Source organism: Branchiostoma lanceolatum, chromosome 11, assembly GCF_035083965.1.
Source record: "Branchiostoma lanceolatum isolate klBraLanc5 chromosome 11, klBraLanc5.hap2, whole genome shotgun sequence".
Lineage (NCBI taxonomy): Eukaryota > Metazoa > Chordata > Leptocardii > Amphioxiformes > Branchiostomatidae > Branchiostoma > Branchiostoma lanceolatum.
The window spans coordinates 7,654,700-7,682,072 of NC_089732.1; the positions used below are offsets into that span (position 1 = coordinate 7,654,700).

The 27,373-nt window shown below is 41.1% G+C and overlaps 1 protein-coding gene across 1 annotated transcript in view; it reads left to right on the top strand.

Annotated features, from left to right (window-relative positions):
• The window catches only part of LOC136445447 (transmembrane protein 59-like), a 37,198-nt gene extending 15,992 nt beyond the window's left edge, over nt 1-21,206 (top strand). Inside the window, exons 2-7 of the mRNA XM_066443475.1 lie at nt 7,015-7,120; nt 9,242-9,336; nt 15,612-15,764; nt 17,114-17,168; nt 17,657-17,949; nt 18,331-21,206. Coding sequence (XP_066299572.1) covers nt 7,015-7,120; nt 9,242-9,336; nt 15,612-15,764; nt 17,114-17,168; nt 17,657-17,949; nt 18,331-18,480 — 852 coding nt within the window. The 3' untranslated portion in view covers nt 18,481-21,206. The remainder of the gene's footprint in view (nt 1-7,014; nt 7,121-9,241; nt 9,337-15,611; nt 15,765-17,113; nt 17,169-17,656; nt 17,950-18,330) is intronic.
• Nucleotides 21,207-27,373: the final 6,167 nt, after the last annotated feature.

Sequence of the window (27,373 nt, forward strand, 5' to 3'; positions counted from 1 at the left end):
AAGTCAGGATAACAGCACATTAAAAAGAATCAAGGGCACCAATTACGCTTACAAATTATTTACTGGCAATGCAACATTGAAAAAGAAGTGGCCGGCTATGGTTGACAGTGCAGCTCTATCACTATGCCCCATGGAAAAAGGCATGCAGACCCTCGTGAGTAGTGTACTGCATCAGTACTGGTGCCAGCACAGACAACAAATCCCCTGGCAAACACTGAAACAGCATATGATGCACAGACAGGAAGGGCAGACGGCTTTGTATTGTGTGCTTACTCAGGATGAGCACCGAGTTAATCTGATTAAATCCACTAAGAAGGATTGGATTAGAGAAGACCTTGATCAGATTGGTAAAACAGGGATTACCGTGAGCAGCTGACTAGGGGATTTTTTGCACCACTGAGTTTTGTATTACCAAGAACATACAAACACAAGATTACAGAATGATATTAAGTTTATCTGCATAGCCAATATGCTTTAGATGAGAAGACTCTTGTTCTACTTGCTTGTTGTTATAAGATACATAGCAAGGCATTCATTTCTTTATCCATTTGTTCTTTTTCTCATCCATTGACTTATTCATTTGTTGATCCTTGTTCGAGGTAATCATTCCCTCCATGGTATATATGTGCTGCATAAGACTTAAGGACAGAATGGCTTGATTTATCTCAAGCACTCAACTCAAGGTTGCCAAGAGAGGTTGCTCCAAGTTCACAGGAATCCCACAATACACCTGTGTATGTACTCACCTGGGGCGCAGGTACATCAATAGTTAATCACGTCCATGTAAACCACAGGTAATGGTTGTACCAGGTGCCATGACAGGGTGGGGTTACAGGTAACGACAGTGGGGGATACTAAACTAATGGACTACTGTGCTGAGGTTTCTCGTCATGTAGCTTGATAAGGTAAGGTGGTCTCTAGTGGAATGTTGAGTTGGTAAGGATGGCTCAGGGAAAAACAAAAGCTAGGTGATAGATGATAGATTCAAGGCAGTCAATTTAAAGAAACCTTAAAGAGATATTCCAATGTTCAATAGGAAAAGGAAGGTGACTTAAAATTGTGAATCATAGGATCCGATGGCGTTTAACCCTTGGTGTTCTAAGGGTGCTGTGTGGAAAATATTTTGTAATTTGTACAATGCTCGTAAACTTTGAATGCTGAATTAAAAAGGTTGATATCCTAAGCCTCTCTTTAGTTCAGATGCTGGTAAATTTGAGTCGCCTTTGGCCACAAATGACTACCAAGGTAAATTTGAGTGCTGATTGCACTACTGAATTCAAAAACATTTCTGGCCGGTTTTGTCCTTACATGATTAGATAAACAGATGCCAGGAATACCTGGAATAAAAGAAATGGTCATTAAATTTGCGGAATCTTGACCAGGAAAACTGGTGAGTCAAGCAGCAGGAAGTGAGAAGATAAGGGTCTACCAGTTAGCAGATGATATCTCCGTTTTTATCTCTGTTATCTTATCTGTTGTGACAGGGTAGGATCAGGTAGGGCATCATGGGATTACCCAGGCTGCATCATGTGCCTATCATGGGGTAATGTTGGACAAAGAGATGCTTCTATAACTCTCCGAACTGTTATTTGATACCAAAGATTGCTGTACCTGAAACAAAAGAGAAACTTTAGGTATTCAGGGAGCTGGAACAATTCTGATGACATGGCGAGATGCTAGAACTGATTATTGTGTCATTCCCCATTGTAACTGTCATAGTGCATTATCAGGTTAGCCTCTAGGTATGATGCCATTATGGGGATGTTCTTGGGTTGTCAGCTCTCCCCCTGTCCAATTTTCCAGTGGGTGGAGGCGGAAATAATTGTACGCACGGTGTCCGGTATGATGCAATGATGGCCAGGTTAATTGCTTCCATTAAAGTACAGGTTAGTCTTCCAATTATCTCCAGGACCTGTCAGCCTATGGCCATTCATTAGTGGCCAAAATGTGGACCTATCAGATGACATGTTACAAGATAAGATCACCAATCATGACTGTGGTATCATATTTCATCAGAGTGCATCATTTCTTGACATACTGTGTGAAGAAGCTCTCACCCATGTCCTATCTTGTCATTTATGATACCACGGTTACACTACATTATGTGGACATCTACATCGTACCACCATGATAGCCCTATCTTTCCTCCCATCTTACTTGTCACTCACCACATTAACCCATAAGTTTATATCACTACTCCCATCTGACCCACAGATTTTGGCCTCTCCAGTCTTGTTCTGCCTGGCTGGCAGAGATTTCCAGTCTTTTGTACTCTTCAATCCACCCTGAGTTACACAGTCTGCACTCTGCAGTGGTTGGCAAGCAGGAAACAAGTTTGACAGGCAGGTTCAGTATGGCGCAGTGTTGTGGAGTGTGGTTTATGGTGTGCAGGCAACCTACTGTCCCAGCTGATGGACAGTCTTTTCTCAAAGGCAAACATTTCAACTTTGTCTGGAGTTTAGTCAATGCAAATGTAATTTGCATGTTTCTGATGCTGATATATGGTATAATACCTGCCAACTGGGTTATGTATGTGTCATCTTTAGAGCAATGTGTGTCAAGGGTTGGGTTCTGCACTCCATTTAGAAAGGAAATGTAGGCTACCCGTGCCAAACCAGTTCAAATGCACGAAGCGAGTAGTACATTCTCTAACCGAAGCAGGTCATGGGAGGGACATGCATAACATTCTCTCACTTCTCCAAGTTTCAGTCACAAGGGTTGTGTTTATCAGAAAACAGGAAAAGTAGGAGAATATTTCGATCTTCCCTGCTCACATCTGCTCTGAGGTTGGGAGAATGCCAGTTGATGGGGAGTGCAGACAGCTGTTATCTCCTCTCCCAGGTGTGATGGGGAGGGATGCTGACAGATGGATCTACCAGGATATACAAACACACCAATTGAGAGCTGATCCAAAGCTTCTGCCATCTTTCCAAGCTGCTTTGGGTGGATTTTGAGGTATAAAGCCACAGGCGTTCCTCTGGAATACCTCTTTAGTCAAATCCGATGGATTGGATGTGAGTAGAGACAATTGTCTCTGATACAAAACAGATCAAACCGATGATGGGATAACGCGGCATCCAGCCAAGCTGACTTGTCAGCCCATCATAATCCCAGGTCTGGTAGTTAGCCTGGAGACACAGATGCCTGGAACCCTGTTTGTAGCCTGGAGTCCACAGACTCTGGGGACTGCAATAAAATCTTGCAGATTGCCGCATTGCCCCAAGCTGCTGCAAAGTACATTTTCATGGAGGATTTTCATGAGCTTAATACAGACAGGACTGTGGATTTTGTCAGATTTTTTCACCATAGCCTAGAGCTTTAGACTTAGTTTTCAGGACCTAAGTATCTTGGGGGAATTTTATCATAGATTAGAGCAACAGACTCACATTCTTTGTGTATATTTCAATTTTGCTGCCTTATAGTTATACGTCATATCTTTTAAATATCAATTCTAATGGAAATTGATGAGCAATCGAAATAACTTAGCTTTTCCAGCATCCAAATTTGTATCAATTTGGATGATATTTTGAATGTTTCTAACCATTTTGATATGCACTATCTATTGAGTATTGTATTAAAGATAAAGATAGAGGAAGCACTTTAGTCTTGAAGTCAAGACCTTGTAATTTTCTTCTTGCTTTTCTAGAACATTCCTCATATCACAAGCAACATATTACAGCACCAATGCAGTGTACAAAAGAGTGTAGGTTTATTTATATTAGGCTGGATGAAACTCTAGATCCTGGGGAACAGTTTACCAGCCCCAGGCTACTGCACAAGGGAACACACAACCTGGACATGTTTGTTTATCTTACCTGAGTGACAGCCTTCCCGGTACCTGTAATTAACAAGAGATAATCAGTACGCAGGAGGTTGTTCCTGTCATGTCTCTTTCATTTGGACCCCTTCACAGACAAAAGGGGAAAGGACACTAATTAGGTTTGGTAAATCCTAGACACTTCAATTTAGAACCAGCTGTCAAATTACTTACAGTGAAGAATTAAGGAGTTTCAATTAAGTTTTAAAATTTCTTACCAGGTTACCTCAAAGTGGATATTTTTCACTGCAATCATAAAACCCTTAGAGCTTTAGTCCCCAAAAGTTGTCAGCTTTTCATATGTGTTTCTGTTATGTGGGTTAAGCAGCAACTCATGTGTGCTGTGTCCCTCTTGTTGTGGGTTTGTCCCAGAAAAGGTTGAGCTGGCAGAACTAAGTCAGGATTAAGTGTAACAAGAGCGACTGTATGAAGGCTGTCTGCGTGCCTCCCGCCAAGTCGCCATGTTTACACAAAGTGCACTTACCTGTAAGCCTGGTGTTTACCTGCAGTCGACTCACCTGTGGGTGCTGCAGTATGTCTCCCCGTAGTCGCTCACCTGTGAGTCACTCACCTGCACGTTTACCTGTAGTTTTGTCAGGTGTGGTCGACTTCCTATGAACCAGGTGTCAGATATTGTATTCCAATGCTCATCACCCATGGTTAACCTTCTCCTTCCTGAGGTAGCCGTAATTTGCATTGCTAGTAAGATTAGGCAGGAGGAAGAAGGTTAATGCAGTAATGGTTCTACCTGGCCTTCAGTACCCCCCTCCCGCACAGTCTCCTAACACAAAGAGATAATTCGTCAACTCCAAAGCATGGCATAGTTAGTATTCTGTGGGGATTCCGTGTTTTCCTGTAAAAGGGCAACATGAATAGGAGCAAAGTCAGAGATTTAAGGCAGGTATTTGAGGCTGAATGGAAAGAGCTTAAAAGCTTTTATGTCTTCTTGTTCGGTTGGAAAATAAGTAGGTTGGGGATTCTTGCACGCGGTTATTATATGGCACGTTTAGATGGCTGTGAGACAAGATAGATCTAGTGCACGGCTGTCTAGATCTCCAGTACCCGTCCTGGGAGGGAAATTTGGTTGTTGGGATGGGGAAAGAAATTCATCAAGGCGTCCAAAAGTCTGAACTTCATGACATAAAAGTGATGAATACATAATTATTTTTTTAAACTTAAAATGACGGACTTAACAACGAAAATTAACAACATGGGCTCCCAAACAATCAGCAGGATGGAAAAAATGTAAAGACAGTCCCTCAACTCTTAGTCACTGATTGCAAGCCTTCAATCATAGCAAAACTTGTCGGCTTTATTTCCATCTTTGTACAGACATTAAACAAAACTTCAGAAGCTAGTTATGTGCGTGCTTAAACCTGAGGCTCTTCTTTATGTTACTACTTGAAGTCTATAAACACTTCTGCCACGTTTATACACATAGACCACTTAAGTCTCCAGTGAAGATTTGTTTTAGATAACCTTTCTTCAAGCTCTGTGTTTTCATAAATATCCGCTTCCATGCTAGTACACATTGTTCTACATTTCATTTCAGAGAAGATTTGTTTAGTAGATATCTTTCTTCAAGCTCGAAATGTACAAAGACATCCGCTCTTGTGCCTTCGCACTGGACCGTCTTCAGTTTCAGTTTATTTATCGCTCTCACATTTCCGAGAACATGTAGCATCAACAGATGTGAAGATTTTCGGACGCCTCTCAGACAGTTGTTTATGTTGAAATCCTCTGACAGAATGTAAACTGGACTGCTGGATAGGCTTCCTCATTATACAGGACTGGGCTGTGTTGATGTCTTCCTTAACCTTTAGCACTCTGAAGTAGCGTTTGGCACCCAATTCCCTATAGGTTACAGAGTAAGGCAACAGGGAGAAGGTTAAGATTGGAGACAAGTTACTTACAGTATGTTACATATACAGGTATCGTCATTAGTCTTTTAAAGCATTAGACTATGTTGGCGCCTGATGTGTTTTAGACACTGTTTAGAAACTTGCACACGAACATGTCTTTTGCGTGCAAAGTAGAAAGGTATACAGTAGCCGCATTACATCGTTACCAGCCGGCTATGATTGAGCACTAGCAAGTCCCCGCTAATGGTCTGTAAGGAAATCTTTGCTGTCAACAAAAAGTAAAGCTCGGCTACTTCACTGCTAAACATTCTCGTTAGCTTCTGACCTTGTCCGACATTGGCTGACCTGTCGTGTGTGTGGCAGGGGCAGATAGTGCAAAAAGCACACGAACTTTCAGGGTGGGCCGGGAGTGTATCGGTGCAGAGTGTATTAAGAGAATGGCGGCCGATTTACATGATAGACTGTAATTTTCGGTGCTATTGGTTCTGTATACTTGGTGTGAATAGGAAGGGCTGACCATTGTCGGTGGGTATGGGAGGGGGGCTGGCCTGTTGTTCCCAGTGACAAGTGCTGCCCCTCCTCGTTTGAGATTCATGGCCTGCATTGTCTGAGCTAAATGGTCCTTCCGGGTTATTGTGGGCGAGATCTACTGAAGAGCATGCTATTCTCTCTACAAGACCATCACATCTGCATGTCCAAACAGACCTACATCAGTGATAATCTTCTGTTCCCTCTCTTCCAAGGTTGGGGTTTTGAAAAAGACGGAAAAGATTTGCCTCCTTTATCTGGGAATGTGTGGAAGAATGTACCAAAAGCGGCTGTGATTTTCAAGTTGTATAACAGCTGCAAAGTCAGGATTATACGGAGAAGAAAGAGAAAAATAGTGGTCAAAATGGTGATCAGGAAATACAAACACTGGCAGGGTGGTCTTTGATCTTCTTTGAGAACATCAGTATACAAACTTCAAAAAAGAAGAGAATCTCTTGAAGCTGTTGTCTTGTCCACCTCCTTCCACAGCCTTGTTTGTGTAGTGAAAGCTCTTACCGTATATAGGAAGGTTAAACTTTATCGGCATCCACAATAATCTACTTACAACATTCAGTATAACTACAATGTATAAATCAAATACACTGTTATTGTGCCAGAAAATGGTCTTATTGAAAGCAGGTTGAAAATATTGCTTCACTTCCCATACCATGTTGTGTATGCTTTTGATGAGAATGAAAACATTGACTAACTTTGATCAATTAACTATAGTTCTGAAAGTGTCTTGAGTGTGTATTCACAAGTTGAGCACGTAGTCCCAGCTCACACCAGATCTCCTGTGTTTTACAGCAAGAGAACCTGTACGCATGCAGACGTGGCTGCCGACTCTTCTCTATCGTGGAGTTCATCGGGGAGAGTCGAGACCTGAACGCCACAAAGGATGCCTGTGATGCGGGTAAGTCACAAACTTTATAAACATCGCTTTCTTAGGGTATAAGGCAAAGTTTGCTTTATAAGGAAAAAAAGCACTAGAGAAGAAAGCAGCAGATACTAATCTCCAAGCAGAATTATCGGTGGCAATGGCAGTATGCGAAGGGCAAAAGTAATCTCGTGGTCAATATGACTGCTTTTGCCCTTTGGATACTGTCACCGCTATCGATAGATCTGCTTGGAGATTAAAAGATACAACAAAGCCTTCATTTTTAGCAATAAATCAATATGTTCCAATGAAACTTAAATGCGATTGTTAAGGTTACGACCAGCTGTTTTTCTCATCACGTTCTGGTAGAGCCAAGCCTTTCCTGCCCACAGGAAGCTTCTCTGCAAAAAAGCTTCGGAATCTGTTAGGCATAAGCTGGGAGACTTTGATGTCGGAACCATGTTTGCGTAAAATAATGTACTTCCCAGCAGAGAGCTTCCTCTCAGTGGTGTGATGTAGGTGCCGAGAATGCATTAACATATCCCCCCGCTGGGAGAAGTGGTATGATCCCAGATCCAGGTAGACAGCCCTGGACCTGCCCCCTCCCCCCTGGGGTGGTGTTTAATGGGGATTTTAGGGCTCCCTCTGTGCAGAAAATCACAGACATGGCATATAACTCATATCGCATCCATATTTCTGCATGCATTTCCAGTGTGACTGTAAAAGCATTCCTTTCTTTGTGATTAGAGTTAGAAATTACAGGCCTGTAGATCAAATTTATGAAATCAGACAAACGTTAATGATAGTTTAGGCGTTGAGGTTTTAAAGCAATTGTATGTTGTTAGATTTATGCTAAAATATATGCAGTACCTACAAAAATTTTCCCTATTTTTGTTCAGTAACAATCCAGCAAACAAAATGCAGAAATATTACAAACTTCATGGCAAGTTTTGCATATTTTCGGTCTAGACCTGGTTATTTTAGACAATCCAAAAAGAAGATACGACCGAAAAACAACATTTTAGCGAGTGTTTTGTCATTCCCTATTGCCAGGTTGATGGATTCCCCGCTCTGATACATTTTCCCAACTTACGAGATAAACCTTTCTGAGTTCCTGACCCAAGTGTGACTCCTCTGGTGAATGGATGGAGAAGCACTAATGGTCGCAGGTCAGGATGTGAAAGGTGTCTGACCTGTGTGCGCCCCCCTCCCCAAGCATAGAATTCCTGCCTGATGCCACAGTATATTTCCTAGCAGGGGGTCCATTGTGGGCTGGTGGCCTCCCACAGGGACCAGTTAAAACTGTACAAAACAGTGATCAAGTCCATTTCATGCACATCACATCCACTAGGTACCTGGGCCTGTTATTAGTGAAACAACTGCCCTCCCCTGTCCCATGATTATTAAGCCAGCAGGAGTCGAGGTATGCACATGCATGTAGCTGTCAGGGGAGGGGGAAATGGAAATCAAGGTGCACTTAGAGTTGGAACATACATGCAGATTCATTGGATTCACTGGAAACACAGGGGAACAGGCATCGAAGTCTGTAGATAGATGAAATCATAAGTTTCAAGTATGCAAATACCTCTTCAGCATCATGATCATCATTTCTCCTCTTTATTCGCAATAAAAATTACAGATTTGGTAGAATTCTTTCAAAGTTGTGCTGATTTTTTTTTTTTCATACCAGAGAACAATTGGGCCCTTTAGTACCAACTCGACCCTACACCCTGGTCAACTCAGTTCAACATCCTGGTTTACTGGTCCACCGTTAGAATGTTGGACTGAGTTTTGCTCTATGTTTTACTTCTAACGCATGTTCAACTGCAGTGTGTAATGTACAGATGCCAGATGCTAAATGTCCCTTTACGAACTTGGCCCAACACCTTGGTCAACTTGGCCCAATGCCCTAAATATGGCTGGGTTGACCATTGTGTTGGGCCAAGTTGACCAGGGTGTTACTGTTAGGCCAAATTGAATGGGCCGAGTTGGTAAAGGGCCGAATCATCAAGATCCCTTTAACACTGGGCAACATAAGTGTATAACAAAGAAGAAGAACTTTATTGCGCAACAATTGTAACTGGTACAATGTATGGCAACAGATCCAGTAATGTAGTGTATCTTCGGGGAAAAGACGTTGTATTCTGTGTGTTCCAGCATGTATGGAGGCCTACAGACATGTGGACGACAGATACGGCTGCAGTATCGGCTGTCGCTCACAGGTGCCTTTCGCCAGGAAGAGAAAACAACAGGTTTGTTTGTGTTTGTTTACTGTTTTGATGTTTATGTTTACACTAAATTACAGTAACAATAGAAAGCTAGGTAGAAGCATCCGGTATGTAAAATGTAGTCAAGGACCATAGGTATACTTTGATTGCTTTTAAAGCGCAGTTTTCTTTTATGGCGAATACCTGAACTAAAGTTGTAGTATCCACTCCTTTTGTCATCAGGTATAACTTTGCTGCAATGTAAGACAACATTAAGGGGTTAAGTATGGCTTATCAGGCCCCGGCTCTTGTCACATTTACACATCATTCCACTTGGAATGTTTGCCTGTCACGATAGGTGGAAAAACATACCTCTGTAAGTTTGTAATCAAAACTTTGCAATACTCCTTTCCTGTGTTTGGGGAATGTTGAACAAGGATATCAAGTGGACCGTATATCCCCATGTGAGTGTGACGTAAGCTCCCGCAAATTTTGGTTGAACAGCAAAACCTTGCACTCTGCAAAAGCATACCTCCATATTACGTTTATAATCAAAACTTTGCAATACCCCTTTCCTGTGTTTGGGGAATTTTGAACAAGGATATCAAGTGGACCTTATATCCCCTATGTGAGCGTGACGTTAGCTCCCGCAAATTTTGGTTGAACCATGAAACTTTGCACGCTGCAAGAACATGCCTCCATAGGTTTGTAATCAAAACTTTGCAAAACTCCTTCTCTGTGTTTAGGGAATTTTTAGCAAGGTTATCAAGTGGACCTTATATCCCTATGTGAGCGTGGTAAGCTCAGGCAAATTTTGGTTGAACAGCAAAACCTTGCACTGTGAATTTCCTGTCTTAGGGGAATTTTTGACACAGGCATCAGTTGAACTCAAGATCCGTTGATGCAGAAATAAGCTCCCAGGGTCCCACCAATTGTTATTGAAAAGCAAAACTTTGTGCTACTCGTACTGTGTTCTGAGTTTTTTCAACAACAATGTATTTTCATTTAGTAATAACCTGTCATAAATTTTGATAGTACAACAGATTTTTATGGGGTTATCAGATGAACGTTTTTCCTGTATTCTGGGATACTTTTTTTAAAAGATATCAACTGTATTCTGGGATATCTTTTTTAAAGATATCAACTGAATTCAATATCCCTTTGCACTATAAGTATAATAAGCTGCCCTCATATTTGATGGAACGGTGAAACTTTGCACCACAATTTTGCAGTGTCTGGGATTTTCAACAGGGATATCAAATGAACCCAATATCCCTTCACACCATAATAAGCTGCCGCAAATTTTGATTGAACGACGGGCCCGCTAAAAGCCGTAATAACTTCTCCACCTGTCGTCGGAGTCACGTTCCGCACGGTAATGTTTCAGTCCGATAACATAATAGATGACATCAATTATAACGGCGTACAAATTTACGTTGGCCATGTTTAATTCATCTCCGACTAACCTTTTTATTTATGAGGACATTTAAAGACTTTAGGTACTGGCCAGTGTTTTTATACCGCCATCATTTCATGCATGACATCACTCCGGAATAATGATGAGAATATATATTCATAAATCAGATGCGCCGTCCTTTGTTTGCAGCCTTCATCGATTTCATGCTTTTGTGATTGTATTAAATGGTGTCGAATTAGGTTTATCCCGATACTCCGAAAACAAAGGACTTATGAAATAGGCACTGATGTGAGTTCTAATGATATTTGCATACTTTTGTGGTTTTCCTGAGGGTTGTAATTGTGTTAAGTCGTGTCCAATAAATTATACCCTGGATTCAGATAGCAGAAATGCTATTAGTCACATTAGGTAACTTCTTGACATGGGATGATAATGGAAAATCCCCACACTTTTAAACAATCTGAATATTTGTCATTGGTAAGTTATCCTCTGGAAAATGTTCTCTGGTATTTAGGAAATCAAGCCAGTATAAGATATAGGCTTGATACATAATATCAATAATGAAGAGACAATCTGATTATGTCAGAGCAAGTTATATTTTCATGGAGTTGTCGAGTCTAATAAAGTAGTTGATGTATGATATTATCCTAGTGCTCTAAAACATACCTATAACATCAATCCAAGCAGTAAGATGGTTACCTAATGCTGAGTAATAGCAGAAAAAACATGGACATAAATCCAGACAAAATATATGATCCTATCAGCACACTGTTGGTAATGTAATTTCCTGCTGTTGAGAAATGTCAGCCCGTGTCACGTCAAGTTAGACCTAATCTGTATCCTGACACATAAAAACTTCGAGAACTTCCAGGCGATAGGAACACTGACAAGACGGATACCAAATGCCTTATAGACCTCACCAGGCATAAATCCAAAACTGAATTCCAGAAGAAGGGTTGGAGATGGAGGGGAAGTAGGCAGCATTCATCTTCCCTGGGAAGGTCTCCCATTGGAGTTCATTTGGTATCCCATAGGAGTTACACCAGCTGCTGCCCTGGACATCCAAATTACGCCGGGAATGAGGCGTCGTAATTACCGCACCAACGTTGATGAGAGCTGGGAGTTGAGCTTATTCTGTGGGGAGAGAAATTTAGTCTGGCCGTCCGCTCGAGATGAATAATTCTTTGATTAGTAAGCTCTGGTAATGACTTAAACAATCATAGGAAATGGATTTCCATTTTTCATGACCAAAATTCCCTGAAAAGCCAGGAAAACTGTAAAACTCTAACAATGACTCATCTACAGAAGTTCCGCCTGTATTCATGAGGAACTCGGAGTGATTAATGCACCACGTTAGACAACTTCTTGTCAGTGTGACCTCTAACATTTGGTAATTTCCTTCGATGATTGCCCAAATGGCAAGTTGTCTTTCTCATGATTGTGTGATGACCGTGGTGCCTTCATTACAGCTATGTTGTTGCCGACTATAATTACAAACCACAATGTTACTTCATTAGTGTCTGGTGTACAGTCAGCAGATTATTCCAGCTCGCTGATTACAGCGGTGTGACATTGGTGTCAGGTGTGAAGCTAGCAGAATATTACACGCACCTCTAATTGCAGCGATACTCCACATGTAGCGACACGTTGACTCTCTTGTTCGCTGACATTCAACGGTAAATATCGGCATCATGTCTGATTAGGCCTGTGGATGAAGGAGCCGACTGTGAAGTTTTTAAAGTTCAATTTTTTTCTAGCCTGTCTCCGGTGTTTTTAATTCCTGTCGCTGTTACTATTTGCTAAGCTGGTTTTACCTGGGCTAAATCTCCTTTTCTGGTTTTGTTTGTTCGTTCATGCCCTTGTAATGCTTAGTGTCACATAGGGCAGCAAGTTTCCTTGCTGTTTCAGTAGCAGGGTATATTTTTACAGGAAGGGGTTGCTAGCCCTTCCCCTTTTACATGCTTGAGACACCTCCTTGAACATGGGACCCCTATTTTATGGCCCCTCTGAAAGATGAGTGCAGCCCTAACCAAGATGTCCTGACCCAGGATTGTCTCGTAACTAATTGGAACTCGGTGCACAACAGTGAGGCAGTTGAGCTATTGGGACATCCCTCCTTTTCTGGCTAACTTGAAGAAGATTCTTGCCTGAGGTACGTTGACGTATCAGGAACAAGCTGAACCTATTGAAATGATTTTGAGTCTTAGAAACATTGAAATACGGCAGTAAGACCGAACAACATGTTTCTTTTGTCCACAAATTTTTAGTGGAAATGTCTAAGGTTTGTACAGGACGAAAATATCTTGACATATTGATGCTGCCAAGAAAGCTTACAGTAATAGTACTAATAGCACATTCCATACATGTCACAAACTGGAATCTAATGCCATGTAGGGCATCTGTGGAATGATGGCAAAAGATGTTAGGGATTCACTTGAATGTTATACGATACCACCTAAGTAGTCAGTGAAGCAAGCTGTTCCATTGTAAGTGTGTCCATGTCATTGGACGGGACCTTGCAGCCTGCCCAGTGTTAGTATGTAGACCGTGTCTTTGGGGCAGGACCTCGCACAATCCATACAGATCCCTGCAAAATTGCCTGGGGATCAAATTACAGGGTGGTTTGATATGAAAGTGATACCTAACAAAAGCGTTGGGCCGGCATAATTCCCGCGCTCCTGCGGAGCGTCCGTGGTTTAATGACCTGTTCCGAGTAGACATGATATCATCGCCCAGCTCCGTGAAAGACAGACTGCGGGCAGCGTTACCTCGCCGGCAGTGAGAAATTGGCACGCAGCATCGCGGACTCCGCTCAGTAAAGACTGGGGGATTGGGCGCTGCATTAGCGATGCCAGCAGGGCTTTGGGGGCTTAGATTGTCTTCGACTCCTGTCTACCTGAGTGGTGTTGTAATATTCTGGGCTGTCCTGGGCTGCCCTGGCAGCACTTATAATCACATCATAGCTTTAGGTTAGTGGAAATTGTCTGGGCAGATGCTGATAACTGCAGTTGCCTGAATGCCTGCCCGTATTTCCTCCAATCTGTACCAGTCAGCAATACTGGTCATCTCAGCATTGCGTTGATGTAAAGCATTTACAGTATTTCTTTATAATACAATGCTAAACTTTCTTCCAACACTAAGGTTTTCACGGATCAAATTTTCAAAGACCACTGTCGCCTTCTTCAGGATCATTTAATTTCTTTCTTTGGCGTACCCAGTATAAACCACCATTTTTACTGTAACTGTACAGTTGGTACAAGCTACATAAAATTGGACTGCAAACTTCGATCCACTCATACCAGGATTTGGTATCATTTACTTCAACATTGCTTGAAGATTATGACACCATCCACGATTTATTATTTTGAAAGATCATATTTGAATGATAACATCTAGAAGATCCCTTCTTGTGTACATAGTTTTAAAGCTATATGCTAAGATGCCCTGTGCTTCTACATCCAATCCTAACTGTTCTCACTCACCACCCTATGAAACCTTGAAAAGATACGTTCAACAAATGCCGCACTGTCTTAAGTGAGAAAGATAAAGTACCTGGCTTTATCTTGTGCAAACAGAACATCAAGCACCACAGGCTGTGTGTGCATCAATATCATTAAGGAGTGGCTGAAACAAAGCCAAGATATCCAGCATGACCCTGCAACCAATACTGTATTCCGAACGAACAGGGAACACTCCTCCTAGATCCGGCCTGAATCCCTGTGAGTGATAACCAGATTATCCCTTGTGAACGTAGAGTGCATCTAGTGCATTAGGCTGGGTTTTGAGAGACAATTTTTTTTATATGTCAATACCAGTATATAAAAAGCACATATTTGACTAAGGAGTAAGTAGTCATAATGTCTCGTATGCATCTGTAAGGTGCATTTTTATGTTTCAATGGTGGATGAGGTGCAGTTTCCACTGAAAAATATCATCCATATAAAAGAAGATGAATGCTGTAAAGCTGTCAGTAGAATACAAATATGCCAGAGTCAGCATCAGCACATGGATTTTGGACCTGCTCCAGCACTGACATTGTGAATTCTAGAGAAGTTGGGATGTCTATTCCAGTCATGGTTAAAGATTGCAATGTTTAGTGGCTAAAGGCAAAATCAGGATCTCACATTGGCTTTAATTGTTAAGCACTTTGAAACTGCAAGCAAGATTTGTGTTTGAGTTTCATTACTATTAGAAAATGTTTATGTTCAGATCAGCCGGCAAATGATGCTATAATGAATTCAGTTTTCAAAACCTTGTAATTTGTGTGCAGTGCCTTCCTACTTTATCCATGCATTATTTCAAATGGTTGCCTGACAGTTGTAAGTTGGAATGTTTATCTATTTTCTCTGTAATGCTGATGATTTTATCGTTTGTGAACTAGGTTCTTTTGAAAATCGCTTCAGCAAAATTGAATGTGGCCACCCAGTTGTCTAAAAATGCAATAAATGAATATATAGAAAATCTGATCAATTTAAGGTCTCACAAAGACTTACCCACCTGCACATGTACCAAATATGAAGATAATCCATCCAGGCATTCTTGTTATCATGTTCACAGATGGACACACAGAAGGGAAAGTGATCTCGATCCAGTTTAGTTCACTGAAGAGCTTAAATCTTCCACTGGTCCTGAGAGAGAAGGCAGGCGCTATGTATAGTATTTACAGGTTCATTGTACCGAGGAAATTCCCCTAGCTCTTTTCGACAAGCACAATGAACATTGGACCATGGCTTAACGTCCCGTCCTAAGGACTGCAACCCTTTCCGGTAGCATGCATGCCGGCGACACAGCCGGGATAGAACTCGCGGCTTCTAGTTTGGTAACCACTAGACTACGCACGCTAAAGACACACACACACACTTCTCGTTGAAGTTAATGAAAGCATTGTCTTTTTTTTCTGCAGCGTGATGATGAGGTTCAGAAGATCCACTTCCTGACCCCGATGATGATGGTACGGAACATCTACAGCGACCTGCTGAGCCGCGCCCAGAACTACATCTCCGTGTCCTGGTCCCTCTACATGCAGTCAGACAACGGCAAAATCATCATTCTTAAGGTACAGACTCCTCCCTGCTTTATATATGTTTACAGGGCCTTTAGTTACTCGGTAGATTGCTGAAAAGTGTTCAAATTTCTAGGCATGTTTTGTTTAAAAGTCTTAATTTCCCCTGTCACACGGTGGATGAACTATGGCTGTATTTATGATCGGCAGAAGGTCCTTGAATTAAAAAATTGCCAGAGAGCAAGAATATTTTTCACATGAAAATTACCCCACCATACTGGATGGGGCTCTGTGAACTGTGAGCATCGACCCATCTCTAACAATCGTGCGATGATCAAGAGAACACAGGCGCATTACTGCCAAAAATGTCATCCAGAGCTTGCAGACTTGACAGCCGATCGTTTTTCCAACTGTGTGAGAGGGGCAAGAAACAAGAAAAACTTACTAATGTGAAGTACCTTTAAGACAGTGTAAGATAGTAAAATTCAGCCACAGGTGCAGCTAATCGCACTGCATTCTCTAGATCAATTTTCCGGTCCATTCCATGCCTACTCGTGATGCCAGCATTAGAAAGATCAAAAAACAAGACGGGAACATGTAACATGCACTCGTGATTGGTGATTGGTGCTAGCAAAGTCCTACATCCACAAACTTTTTTCCTTGTAAGTGCGCAGATACCACTATTGTGTTAGATTATTGTATCTTTATGATATCCCAGCTCCATAAAGACTCTCCCACTTTCTTGACTAACTGCACGCGGCAGGTGTTGCCTGTAGGCAGTAATTCGGCTTGCGGCAGCTTCGACGGTAATTGTTCCCTTCGGATCCCTCCTTCCTTCCCCCCTCCCCAATATTGGGGCTAAATTAGACACAGGGGAGACGCACCACTTATCCAGGCCTGACCTATGCCCCGAAACAAATTTCTGTAATTTTGGAACTTAAGTGAAGAGTGAGAGTATGAAGGAAATTCAATACAAATGTCTAGGAACTGATGGATTGAAGCAAATTTTAGGCCTGTATGAGCCATACTGTAATTGGCATACTTTTATGGTTAATACATGTAGTTGGACATTTGTCTGGTGGTATGCATGTATTCATAGGTATTTTGGCCTGGAAATAACACATGGATTATGACATAAGAAACCATTAAACTACCATTTTTAGGGGTAGAAATGAACAATCTTTATAGTATGGATAGAAATGACCAATTTTTATAGTGCAAGGTACCTATAGACGGTTTTGAACATTATAATGAAGAGAATGCTGTATCTGGAAGTTAGCAATTCTGCCTCTCTGCTTTGTGGACGTTAACCATCACACTGCAGTGACGGTATCCATACACCAGGCCTATGTAGGTTACAGGAGACAGAAAGTTAACCAAGTTTTCTTTCTTTCTTTCTGTAGTCGGAGCCTGAAGTGTTTGTGGACAGGATCATTCCTGAGGATGAGAACTTCCACTGTAAGTACTGATTTTCAACCACACAATTTCTGCCATATCACATTCTTCTACACATAATTGTATACAAGTCTCTTACTGTTTAACGGTTTCCACCAATGGGATGAAAACTCATCCTTGTTGATCGATAACGTGAAAATAGCCGAGTATAAGACACCAGATATGCACAGCGGTTCGCTCCTTTACTGGTTGCAATAAAGATGTTTGAAGCGAAGTTTTAACTTTCGAAACAGCAATATCAAAGTATTAGACTAGTAGTGGTGATTTGTACACATTGTCTGATTTCTGGAGTCATGTTTTGGTAAGGTTATGGTATGTCAGTCTTCCTGGAGAAAGCTGTAGACATAGCCAAATTCAGTTTTCTTTTGTTGGAGTGAAATATTGAACTGAAATCATCCAACTGTCACCATGTAGTTAGGTTCCATTGTACATGTTTCCGCTGGTCTTAGACTGCAAGATTTAACATTGATTCTCCTTATTGTCTATCTTAGTTCCAAGGTCAGAGCTGCGCCCAGAGGTCAGCCTGGATCTCCTTGACGACCTTGACCTTGAACTAGACGACAGAAGATTACAGCCCAGAGAGCCACGCCTCCAGAGAATATCCCATGATGCTAACTGGCCGGGCAGGCCCCAGCCAACGGCTGATTGGTTGGGCTGCGTCTCGAAGAAGTCTGGCCTGCCGAGGTGGCTGCTGAGCTCCACGCTGTTCCTGTCTGTGCTGGCCATCCTCTGGCTGTGCTGTGCCACCTCCGCTACAGCACAGGAGCAGACACTCAAGCAGCCGGTAAGTCACAGGGCTATATTTATTTGTATTGCATACCTTTAAACACCTCATGGTGTACATGTAACACATTAGGTTTATACAGTGCAAGGTGCATATCTGGACATATTTATTTGATCCACTCACACCGGGAAGGACCCATTCTCTTTTCAATAAGTGTAGTGGGTTCTTTAATGTGCTTGACGCGTGACTCCTCAAACATGACATCCATGTCGCATATTGAAAAAGAAAGGTAACAAAAGACGTCGATATGATAACCACAAATGCATATGTTCGTGTTTCGACCGGGAAAAAAGATCGAATACCTATTGCAGTAAGCTGGATTTGTGTTGTGTTGTTCTCTAACAGAAAATGAATGTTTGTTTCTTTGTTTGTTGTTTACAGAAGCTGAGTATCTATGGAGATCTTGAGACTATCGTCACCCAACAGAAGTCAGCACCAGGCAGTGTGGTGGAGGTACCGGCCCAGGAAACACCCGAGGAGCAAGCCGGCCCCTTACCAGTCAAGATCAAGGTGGACCACTCCATGGTCTAGGCAAACCTGAGGATTCTAGTTCCAACCAGTCGGAAACCAGAGGATTCTAGTTCCAACCAGTTTGTGCATCATTGGTTTGGTCATAACATTTGTTGGATATGTCTGGTTTAGCACAGAATCTGTACTACTGTAAATGCTGGTCAAAACTGGAATGTTTCTGGTTGAATCTGGTTCAAACCGGTTTGAAATGACATGATTCTAATGCTTTCCCTTCATCAAAGTATACTATGTTGTGGGGATTTGGAAAAGACACTGAGGTTAGATTTGGTGGGAACTTGTAGATTTAAAACATCTCAATTTTGTAAGAGAGATAGTTTGAACTACAAAGATTGTATATGGGATTATAAAAAAAACAATTTTCTGCTCATGGGGTAAAAAAATGAACTGCCATCATTATGATTGATGTAGTGGAACCTTACACACATTAGGAAATGAATGAAATTTTAATGCCGAGCTAGGTACAATGTAGTTGTATAAGCCTAGCTGCAGCAGTGGTAAATTGTCCGCTTTCTTAAATACATGGCCAAAAATTTATCATAAAACTTTGTTATAGGAGTGTGTAAGTAAACAGATGATTATTGTTATATGATTCAGCATTTTTTTGATAATTGGATTATCCAGGCAAAATTAGGAACATTGGGTCTTTACCACTTTAGAGCAGGGGTGTCGGGGGAATGCTGTTTTCAGTGCTGCTGTGCCATGTATAGTATTTTCACATATGGTGGCAGTTTGTGGGATTAGTGGTTGTACTGGTGCAACCTGGTCTTATTTGTACATCTCCTTACAGTTACAGTCGTCCTTTCCTGCACCAAACATAGAAATTTGCTCCAAAACTTCTTAACCTTTTCAAAAGTACATTTTTCACTCTGATAAAAGATCTTTTTGAGAATTAGTTACCATAAATGATAAATTGTGTAAGGGCTGTAGATAAAAAAAAAGTATATTCTGCCAAGGGAACTTTTAAGACATGTTTTGGGTATTCTGCTTTTACTGTATGGAGTGTATAATGTAGGCAGATATGCCACTGGAAAATGGTGCAATGTTGTAATGTTTTTTCTGTACTTTTTAGAAAGAAAGTTGCTGTTTTATTGGAATGTTTTACATACTAGTAATGTATAGGATTCAGTAGTGTTGCCAAAATGACTTGTTTGACTTTAATGGTTTCAACAGATGAAATAAGACATGCCTGATAGCTGGATGCTTGTAGCTACACAGCCTTACAGCACAATTGTTAGGGAACAATGAAAGAATGTTCTCAGACTATGCTATGATTTCCACAGTCCATTTCCTGTACATATAATCTTTCTGTCCTCTTCTTAAACAAAATCTTCTCTTCTCTGCATTTTCTCCCTAAAGCCTGTCCAATCCGGGCAGCTCCATTGTTTTCTCTTTCTCAATACTAAAGGATAAAATTCACATGATTACTTGGGGAAATTGTATAAATGTTACATCTGAACTATAAACATTGCCCCACTCCCTTACCATATCCATGCCCGTCGGTCGCTCTTTCTGAAGCACTGGACTATCCCATTTGTTAGATATTGTAGATTTGTGTTCATGTACCCTAAGGTTATATTTGATAGTGAACAGAGCATGCTTTGTCTACAAAGGCTCTCTGTAAATGTTAGATAGGAAAATGTCTCATGATCATGAGATAGTAAAATGTACTTCCCTTTTTTTCTGACCTCACGTTAGCTCTCATTTTCCCAGCATGCACCATATATTTCCCAGAATGCACAGGACTTTTCACAGTAGTTCTGAAATTCCTGGACATGTATGTTTAATCTCGACCGTTTTCTCCATTTTAATTGTTTAGGGAGGAGCAGTTCCAAACTGCCAATTGAAAAGGGAAGAATTATTTATCAAGTCAAAATGGAATGGGGAATATGATTGATGGGGATATAACAGTTCATTATAACCTTCCCTGGGGTTAAGAATGGAATAGGCCAAAGCTGTGTGGTGCTGTTTCATGTACTTAATAGATAAGGAATATTTTTATTTGAATTTTGTTTTGTCTCAGTTCCATGGGGGAGGGGGGGGGTGAAAACAGTATGTATAGTGCCATGACTTTGTTTCATAGATGCCAACATTACACAGATGTGTACCCATGTCTTCTTGTACTACCATGTTGATATTTTAGACATAAACATTGGGGAACATTTGTGAAATAGAATGATCTTAATCTTAGAAATAAAGATTTTAGGTGGGGGGGGGGGTCAAAAGAACCAATATCAGTTCTGAAACATTGTAGGATACAAAAACTACACGACTTTGTATAGAAGTACATGTACATGTTAGTGGTGTTGTCGCACCCTTCCATTGCATAGTATTGTCCTTTTGTGTATTATTAGTAAATGCTGCAGTAATTATTTCTTCCCACAAAAATGTGCTACCGTAGTATCCTAACATTGTAGCCATGTACTTTTCCATGCGATTCTCGTGTTACATGGAATTATGTATCATTTTTAGTGATAGTGATTATGGACTTTTAATGTGTAAATTATCTTGGCGAAATCTGCCACGTCATTTCACACCTTGTATATCTCCTTCATCCGTTGAGTATTTCATTGTTGATTTTACTTCTGGGTTTTAAACCTCACATTTAGGAAGATGTCTTGTAAATAAGTGTCAGAAGTGTAAGTTATTCTGCTATCAGTGCTATAGGAACATGGGGTTGTTTGAAAAGGTGTCGGGGCTCATCTCAATAAAGAGACTTAAACTTTCAACGGGGCTCGGTGTCGTTCATTGGACATTTGTGTTTGACATCACAGCCTGTGACTGGACACTGCTGCTGTGTTGGTGGGGTACACGGATCAATGGTAACTGAACCTTTCATGTGTATACAGTGTGTGAATGTGTGCGTGCATGCATAATGTATGAATACTGTGTGTGTGCATGCTCATGTTTGAATACAGTGTGTGTGTGTGCATGCATATGTATGAATACAGTGTGTGTGTGTGTGCATGCATATGTATGAATACAGTGTGTGTGTGTGTGAGAGAGAGAGAGAGAGAGAGAGAGAGAATACTACACAGTGTACTCCGTATCACCCGAGGATGATGCCCAACAGACAGTGATCACCGGGAGGGTAACAAGTCACTGGATCCAGAGTTCGAGGACAAGACATGATGATGATGATGCCAACCCACGTGAGGGCTGACCGGTCAGAAACACCGTATCTAACGTTATCATGGCCCAGGTATGACATAAACGTTATAGGGTGTGCGTATGTATATGGTGTGCGTGCGTGTGTGCTTATTTATATGTTACGTGCGTGCGCGTGTATGTGTGTATATATGTATGTATTCACTGTGTGTGTGTGTGTGTGTGTGTGTGTGTGTGTGTGTGTGTGTTTGGCTGTCTATAGATTGTATGTTATGCATGAGATACTGAGTGAGCCTACACTACAGTTTCAGCAAACATTAATACCACCTCCCCCAACTCAACTCGGCCGTGACAAGTCAGGATTATAACACTAAAAGCTTTCCTCGTTACACCTGCGCCCCTCCCAAGCCTCACCCGGGCCGGATCAGCCATAATCTCCTCTAATCTCCTACTTCCCCCACGGACTGGTTTCAGTCAGTCTCACCACAAGGCCAAGTGCGCCTCACCAGACGATGGGCACGGTTCAACGGCGTGCCACAATGTCTCGGAATTTGTTTACAAAAAGCAGGAATTTTCCGGGCGTGTAAAAGACTGCAATTGAGAAACGCCTGACAAAGTGTTCTCTTCTTGGAATGTCTTGCAAAGTTCAAAATAGAGGAGAGAACTTAACACCGCTTTTAAGGTTGGCCTCCCAGAATGTGTAGCATTTTGCTGGGCTTGCAACATTGCATTAGAACGGACGACGAATAATGACAGTGTCGTTGGGTGTGTCTCATTGGAATTGTTAATGTTAAAAATAGATTTCCTGGCAACTGTTTCCTCTCAGTACAGTACATCACGAGCGCCTGCTCCCTTTACCACGGCCAGAAGTTAGGTAATATTGAACAAAGTAGATGAAGAGACACTTTTGAGTCCTTTGGAATTCTGTCGTGTTTTAATATCATCGGACATATTCGGGTTAATGTAGAAAACACAACCATGGCCAGGAGAGATCATGCATGTGCGTGTAAAAGTGAAAGAGTCGGAGAAAAAAAAATTAGCACAAAAGAGATGATAGAAAGTTTGTTCAAACATAAGAAATACGTGCAAACACGCACGCACTTAACAAGGAAAGACCTTGATGTTAAATTTAATAACTTTTAGGTATGAGTGTAATGTTTCAGTACCAAATAAGCGTCCCAGGATATATGCTAATAATGAAAGCTCGAATCTTAGTCTCCAGGTTGAGTGCAGTCGCTGTGGTATTTACTGTATGTGGTTGTAGTGAAGATTTGCCATCAGCTATAAGTTCTACACACAAAACGCTTCCCAGGCCCCATGCGACGAGAGCGGAGCTTAGATACGACAAGCCGTTTTCGGAAATATTCATAATAGCTATAAAATTGATTTGCAGGCTTTCGGTATGCGCCTACAATTTCCCTGCAGTTAATGCTATTACCTGTCGTGAAATATCGTGCATAATGGATGCCAGGTCCCCGGAGACAACATTAAAATTTGAAGTGATAACAAATACAAGAATCCGATTTGGCAGGGACAATTCCGACATCCAGTGTTTTAACCTGCCGACCCCAGATTAACGGCGTTTGGATGCACCAAGGGAGCAGCTCAAAACAAGGGAGCAGCTCATAATCAAGCCTTATAGGTCGATATCAGTTCGCCTATGAACAATCAAAAAGGGGACTGTGGCCAGTAGGTTTTTGGGACGAATATCTTCAAATTTTCTAAAGCCATATTACTTATTAGTCTAGTATAATGGGCGAGTAACCCTTAAATTGTAGATAACATGAAAATAATTGATACCAGTTAAACATTGCCTGGCCTTTTCACCAAATGAATTTTCCTTTAATTATAAAGTTTCAGGACTCTTGATTTGTTTTATTCGGATATATGCTCCTGAAAGTCACTTGAAAATCATTTTGGTAGCCTAAAAGTGCATAGCCACGGTCAAACGTAGAAATACTACAAAGTATACCGGCACCAAATCCATTGCAAAGCTATTTCAATTCGAAATTGTCATATAAATATTCATGGCACTTTAATTAATATTTTGAGATAATAGACAGTTAGAAAGCGCCCCTGAACGGTTCAAAATATTACTGCAGTATAATGAGGTTGAACCCGCGCTACTAGTACACGGTTAAAAGGCGCCCCTATACGGTTAAAATATTATTGCAGCTACGGGTGGTCAGGATGCTGCCAGTTTTGCACACACAGCTAGACATCCCCGCCGTTAGGTGGATCAATGTTTGTCCATCACCTGACCAACCCGTGTGGATGAAAGCCAGCGACGATGTGCATGATCTTTTTCAGGTCAGACACCGATGATACCGCCCAACGATAGAAGCAACCCGGCCGGCCCAGCTCGAAGCGAGCCGTCCAGATAGACTACCAGTCACCACAGGGGTTCCGGGCGTCTTATATGGATTCTCAACAGGACTCGGAGTTTGATGTAAAGTATGGCAATATTCTATCTAAAACAATACTTTGGTCAGATTTCATGTTTCAATAATGACGGTTATTAGTAAATGAGCGAGATAATAACAGCAACAACACCTTGAACAGTCATAGAATTGTTGAACCGTAGGCTTGGTACCAAAAGTCTCTTCCAAGCTTGTATACATTCCAATGTCAATCCAGTTGGAATGAAACAGTTTAGGTTCTGCTACTAGCTTTATCTCAGTTTTAGCAGCACAGTTTTAGAAACGTGTGATACTTACGCTGAGAAACTCCAACTATTGGTATTGCAGTCTGAAGGATGGAATGTGGACATACCCATCCTTGGTGCTGAACGCAATACAAGACCACACAGAAGCGCCCTCTAGCGTTTTATATACAAACCGCAAGCCAATGCAACCAACTTGCGCTGTATGTTTATCAGGGGTACCAGGTCAGTTTTGGTGTTTTAGTCAGTGTTTTGGTTGAATCTCGCGCGTTTTTAGGTTACTTTAAGAATGACAGGGCCGGGATATCCCGGGCCATTGGTTGGGGACAGTAATTATGCCAAGTTTGATGGTACCGAGTGACGAGTGGACGGACCGACGGCAGGCGAAGAAAGTTTGAGAGGGGATAGTGGGGACTTGTTTGTATTTGTTTGTATAATGGTACCGGGTAAACTGCCTTATCTTACTGAATGATGTATATGAATTTTTAACTGTCTTTTTTATTCACAAGTTGTTTCATATTATTGCAGGCATCTGTCTGACCCACAGTGCCTACAGTTTGGAGTGGCTTACAGAAACTCAGCAATTCCCACCGGTAAACATTGAGTAACAACATCTAACGTTATATTGTCTCATATCTATTGCGTGATATATGTTCACGTTAGGTGCAGTACGCCTCCCCGTCAGTGTGTGGCGCTGCCGTGGCCGGAGATGTGCCTCTGGATTCATGATGAAGGAAGAGCCTGTGTGGCCTGTGATGACGGCTGTTTTTACCAGAGAAGTCTCTACGCTTCATCTAGCGCCAGATCTGTGGTCATTTGAACCTTGGTTTTGTGTCTGAAGGCATTTGATGGTTTGGGATACACCAAAATAGACATCAGGCAGTCATGAAACCTTCTTGTGAACGTAAATTTCTTTGGCACCAAATTTGAATCAGTTAAAACTTATATGTAGTTTAGTAACTGGAGCAACGTCTATTGATTGGCGATCTCAAACAACATAAACCTCGACATGGGAAGAAAAATGGTAATCTTAATGTTACGGTTTTGTTCTGATCATCTTAAAACTGTAGTCTGTATGAAGGAACTATTACTTGTGATGTACGTATGTCATTAGTACATGTAGTACTTTAGGACTGACTGAATAGAATATTCGTAAGTTATAATGAATCGAATTAAATTAGATATGTTCTGATCAGAGATTATCATTGGACATTATAGTACTTCCTGTAGTTCAAACCAGTTTTCAACATTAATCATACAAATCGGAGTGTTGGAAGGACAATTATAGGCCTGTTTTATGGTTATGGCTGGTAACTTAACTTTCCGACTATGTTAACTACAAGTCAGTGAATTGACGAAGCTTCAAAACAGTAGAGCCATCACTGTTTACAGACATCAACTCTATTAGAAGAATTGAACATACATTTGTATAAAAGTTTTGAGTCCATGGTTACTTCTATTCTCCAAGCAGATCCAGCGGTTGCGAAGACCGTATCCAACTGGCAGAAGAACTTTTTATTGCAACCGGCGGTCTTCTGCCAGTTGGATACGTTCTTCGCAACCGTTGAATCAGCTTGGAGATTATGTTATTTCATCTTGGTTCTTTGAATAGCCAGGCAATAAAAACCTCTGTATCCAGGAAGGTAAAAATCCGTACTGCAATCTATGTAAACATATTTTCAAACGTTGTTTTAACATTACGTGCATGTATGTATGTATATAACAGTTATAGTGATGCACATATCAAAATTCTGATGCGGTAATTGTAGGATATTAATTGATATGAAAAATGAATTTGGGAAATGTGAGAACCAAGTTACGAAATTGTTGTGGCCCGACAGAGTTTTCAATAGAACATGTATAGAGAGTAGCACTTTGATAGTTGTTAACCATGTTTGTAGGTAGTCAGTCAGTCAGTTTACATTGTATATTGCTAAATTGTTGCACAACTAGATTGAAATAAATCGAACGTTTACAAGTCTCCATGAATTGTGTGTGTTTGTTTGTGTGATGGCTGGTTTTTTGTCGGTATTTTAAGCTACAGGAAATAATATACGCACCAAATATAAAGCTATGTATGGAACGTTAGTCAAACAGGAATGTGACAAAAGTGTAAAAAAAAGTACCATATTCAACCGTTCACTCTAGTCCCTCTGGTAAAACATAATAAAAATGATATATAGCGTACTTATGCATACTAAGATCAATAAAAATCCGTCTTATGTTATGGAACGTCTTATGTTAGGGCCCCTCTCTTTATATCCTATTGAGATTACTTATTACGGACAAAACTTGATGTGTTCACAAATATAGGCGGCGCTTCGAATACTGTGACATGAGCTCCACCATAGCACCACAAAAATCGACCCTTGCATGGCCAACGCGTGTTTGGAAAAGTCTTACAGGTCATTTTTAATGTATGTAAAGATTTTTGGACCAGTTTGGTTGAGTTTTCAATAGCTTAAATGAAATTCCTTGAATATCATCGCATTTTCACAAGACGAAAGTATATACCCTATTGGAGCCTAATCTGCAGTACCGCTCCCGGCCGTATCATGAAAAGTGACAAAGGAGACCGTCAAATTGCCAAATTTCCGTCTTTTCGGGAATGGGGAAATCATGAAAGACTCGCAAAGGGGTTTGAAGTTTTGAGGCTTATTTGACCTTGAACGTGAAACTGCGACCATGTGAAACCGATAATTACGATATTTTAGACATTTCGCCAAAATCTAATGGAACATTCGGTCATAAATCACATGTCTCCCTTGCATTTCCGATAAAAGTGTTCGAGTCTACATTTCCTGTACATTTTCGCTTTGTAAAAGATTACCACATTCAAAGTTTAATTGTGTTTTATGAAACACGAAGACGTTCAACAGTTGCAACGGTATCTATCAGCAGATTCAAATGCAATTTCCTTTCAAAAAGATGCAAGATGTTTGGATCCCTTAACAGTTCAACGGTCCATGGTGGTCATTATCATAATCTATTCATTTAGATATGGCTGCTAGCCAAGATATGTACATGAATTTGTTTTGTTGGGAATCGCATTTTATATATCATATATGTTTTACTTGATTATGTACTTATGCCATAGATATAGTTTATCACAGTAGTTCGGTGACT